Raw genomic sequence first — 4,041 nt, 5'->3', positions numbered from 1 at the left:
TTCAATGAAGGGTAACTTCTATTATTGTTACTTTGTTCATCTTATTAGCTTTATTCTCTCCTTTCCTGAGCCCGCATTCTTTGCCCACCTCACTGAGACAATAAGAAGATTTTGGCCCTGATGTTTACCCCCAGAGAATCCTTCAGGCTTTTTTCCCTCAGATGAAAGGGTTGGGCATGAGCATTACCACTGTGTACAACACAGTGGCTGCTGGGTCCCTTCTACTAAGCTGTCCCATAGACCAGGGAGATGACAGCAAGGTGGGGGCCACAGGTGCTTCTCTGGGGAAATGAAGACTCCAAGGTTAGCTGATCCAATACAGGTAAAGAAAAAGATGATAAGATACAATGTAAGAGGGCTAGTATAATGGCTAAAATTAAAAGACTGATAATACCGAGTGTCAACAAGGATGCGGAACAACTGGAATTCTCAAATATTGCCAATGGAAGTGGAAATTAGTCCAATCATTTTGTAAAACTATTTGTCAGTTTCTAAGAAAGTTAAACATACACCTACCTTCTGACGCGGCAGTACTAATCCTAGGTATATAACAAAGAGAAATGAAAACATATGTCCACAAGAAACCTTGTAGAAACCTTGTATAGGAATGTTCATAGCAGCTTTATTCATAATTTCAAAAAACTGGACATAATCTAAATGTTAATTAACATGGGAATAGGTAAGAAAAAATGGTGATAAACTCGTATAATTGAATACTATTCAGAAATAAAAAAGGAACAAATTATTGACATATGCAACAATGTAGATGAATTTCAAAAACATTATGCTGAGTAAATGAAGTCAAACAGAAATGTATGTACAATGAGTACATAATATATGGTTCCATTTATGTGAAGTTCATGAACAGGTAAATCTAATCTCTAATGTATTAATATGAAGATAGAAATCAAATCAGTGGCTGCCTCAAGGTAGGAGACAACTGGAAAAGGGCAGGAACTTTCTAGGATAATAAAATGTTCCATATCTTGACTTGGATGATGATAATATGGGTGTATATATTTGTCAAAAAATATTGAACTGAACTTATTGATCTATGTATTTGACTCTATATAAATTACATTTCAGTAAATAAAAAAACTAAGAAAAGGGTTAAAATAATCACTCCCCAAAGAGCACAAGCACAAGATTGCCAAATGCACATCAGACAAAAACACTTTTATCACAGTCCCAGATCGAAGAAAAGGTCAGGGATGACATTGCAGAGCAGAAGGAAAGTTGGAATATGAGGAAGGTGTGGGCCGTGGCAACAAGGCAGTCCCCCAGTATTAACAGGTGCAGTGCTGGAGCCAGGGTGGGGTGTGGCCATCATGTAGTGGAGAAGATGGCAGGTGGTTATGGGTCACTGTGGCCAGGAGAAAGATGTCCATGTGTCCAAAGATCTGGGAGAAGTAGAACTGAGCCAGGTACCCTGGGTGGGAGATGGACCTGCTCTGGGTCTGGATGTTCACCAGGGCCTCAGGCACGGTGGTGGAAGTGAAAAGGATGTCTGCACATGACGGGCTGGTGAGGAAGAAGTACATGGGGATGTGGAGACGTGTGTCAGTGTCTGTGGCCAGGACAATGAGCAGGTTCCCAGCCACAGTGACCACGTACCTTCATAGGAACAACAGGAAGAGAATACACCACTCCTCTAGTCACTCTGAGAGTCCCCACCAGAGGAGGAGGAACTCAAAGATGCTGGTCTGGGTCCCTCCTGCTATAAGTCTGGAGGCCAGAGTAAGATACCTGAAGCAAGACTCACTAACATTCTCTAAACATATTTCAGTATAGATTAGCAATATCCAGATACTCCTTGATTCATGGTGGAGCTACATTCTGATAAACCTATAGTAAGTTGAGAACATCTGAGTTGAAAACCCATTTATCATTGGCACTACAGTAGCAGATCGTCCAGACTTACAATGGTTCAACCTATGATTTTTCGATTTACAATGGTTTGACATGTGATTTTTCCACTTTACAATGGTACGAAGGCTATACACATTCAGTAGAAACCATAACTCCATTTTAAGTCATAAGAAGGTCCTTGAGTTACAATGGGATTATGTCCCTGATAAATCCATTGAAAAGTCGAAAACTTGTAAGTCAAACACCATAAATCGGGGACCATCTGTACATGCAATTCTATTTCAGAGGACAAAGGGAAATAAATGCATTTATTTACTGAACACCACTTCCACACAAGGCACCGTGTTAGATGCTGTGTGGGATATAAGCAAGGATGCACCAGAAACCTCTTTCTTCTCCCCAACCTGAATGTCTTCTGCCCTAGTTCCGTCTCTTCTCCTCTTATTCGTTGACTAGAAAACGCTTGGATATTTTGACCAGGCTATTGCAGTGTGAAGGAGGCGGACAATAAAACAAATATGAACATACCTGGGGAAAACTAAGTGGCTAAAGAGCACCTCACAAGGGACATTTGGTTCAGTTCTCAACCCTGTAAACTCAGAAATCTGCATCAAGGGTGGATCCACTTTTCAGGAATGGAGTCACATTAACCAAGCTTCTGATAAGGACATATATAAACCAGAAGGTTAGTTTATCCTGAAAACAGAACTTAAAGATAGACTGTATGTTCTCCCAGCACTGCATTATCTCTGTCTCTAGATAAGCTGCATCAGAGCATTTCTTGGTGAGCAGAGTCAGATTCTGCTAAGGTACCTGGGAGCCCTCTGCTCATGTAGAGAGTTTGGTCACGGAAAAGGTCGTGCCAAGCCTGATGAAACACAATTCCCTCTTTCGAACAGTGCTTCCGACGGCACTGCCAGCAAGTACCTTGGAGGACTCTTTCCCTGGATTTTCAGGGTTGACCAACTGCCTTCTGTTCTCAGCATTTTTTCTCCAAACAGGGTTTATTACAACTCATTAGCTTTCGTTTACCAAGCGAAAGCCACATATGATCCTGTCTCCCTGAGATTACCCCTGGGTCACCTTGATTTAGGTTGGAGGTTTTCTAAAATTCTTCAGTTTTTCAGCTAATGTTTTTATGTACTTACTAAATTGTCTGATTATGAAATTTGTGTGTGGACAGTACTCTTGTAACTCTCAGAGAGCAACCTTGCTTAAAAGTTCATAGAGAGGATGGCTCAGCCTACATCTATTATGTTGACAATATCCCTCTACTTTGGCTTCTCCACAAAAAAAATAAAATAAAATTTCATGGTGATAATAACATAAGCTCTCTGGGGGCAGGGATTTTGGTCTCTTTTCCCTGCTGTGTCCTCACCCGATAACAGTTTCTAGCAAAAGGCAGGTGCTGATCTATCCCATGAAATTTGGATTGGTTTACTGAACAACTGCCAGAGACAGAATTCAACCCAACTTCTCTGTCTTAGGGCATCTTTAATCATGTGGGAAACTTTTTCATTGTGCTTATCTACATACATACTAGATTTTGGAATCTGGTTCTTCACATCTGCAGCTTATCAACTTCTTTGGGTTGCATTTTACTTTCTTTTAGATATGTTCTTTCTTCCCAAAATGGCAAAATATCTCTCTACATCTTACACCTTCAGCGTTTGTTGTTTCAAAATGCATTTCTCTGTAAGTTTCAAATAAAACGACATGCAGAAGATTCCCCCATCCTAAGCATGTTTTTGAGGACCTGATGTTGTTCAGATATATGATTTCATTTTATTCTGATTACATACTGCATCTCCTTTAAATTTTAATGAGTTCTTAAAACCAAGTTTATCCTACCTGTTGTATAGTCTTTCTTAGCATGTCTCTACTTTTTTCCTTGAGATTATATTCTCAAATATTTTGATTGATAACAAAAGCTGACAATTTACTTCCATTAATGTTTGATGAATTGATATTATTTCTGTATGTACTGCCCATCAAGAAGTCCTGATTTCCATATTTCAATGTTTTCTACACCTGATTGTATGTTTCATACTCTGAGTGTCAGAGAAACTGATACCTGTTCCTTGATATATGGTCATGGGTGACTCTTATACAACTTTTATTTAAAACAGTCATTTACAAATCAGGTCTATATACTTTGAAGTGTTGACCTTA

At 39.5% G+C, this 4,041-nt stretch overlaps 1 protein-coding gene across 1 annotated transcript in view; it reads right to left on the bottom strand.

Moving 5' to 3' along the window:
* Positions 1-4,041, bottom strand: part of LOC105816975 (NACHT, LRR and PYD domains-containing protein 1-like) — a 128,703-nt gene that overhangs the window by 2,185 nt on the left and 122,477 nt on the right. The window contains 1 exon segment of the mRNA XM_012652563.1: positions 1,429-1,614. Within this exon segment, the coding sequence (XP_012508017.1) occupies positions 1,429-1,614 (186 nt within the window).

This window comes from Propithecus coquereli, unplaced genomic scaffold (genome assembly GCF_000956105.1).
Source record: "Propithecus coquereli isolate 6110/MARCELLA unplaced genomic scaffold, Pcoq_1.0 Scaffold390, whole genome shotgun sequence".
In the NCBI taxonomy this organism is placed as follows: domain Eukaryota; kingdom Metazoa; phylum Chordata; class Mammalia; order Primates; family Indriidae; genus Propithecus; species Propithecus coquereli.
Note: the sequence above shows the minus strand (reverse complement) of the source record. Positions and strands in the feature narration are given on the sequence as shown.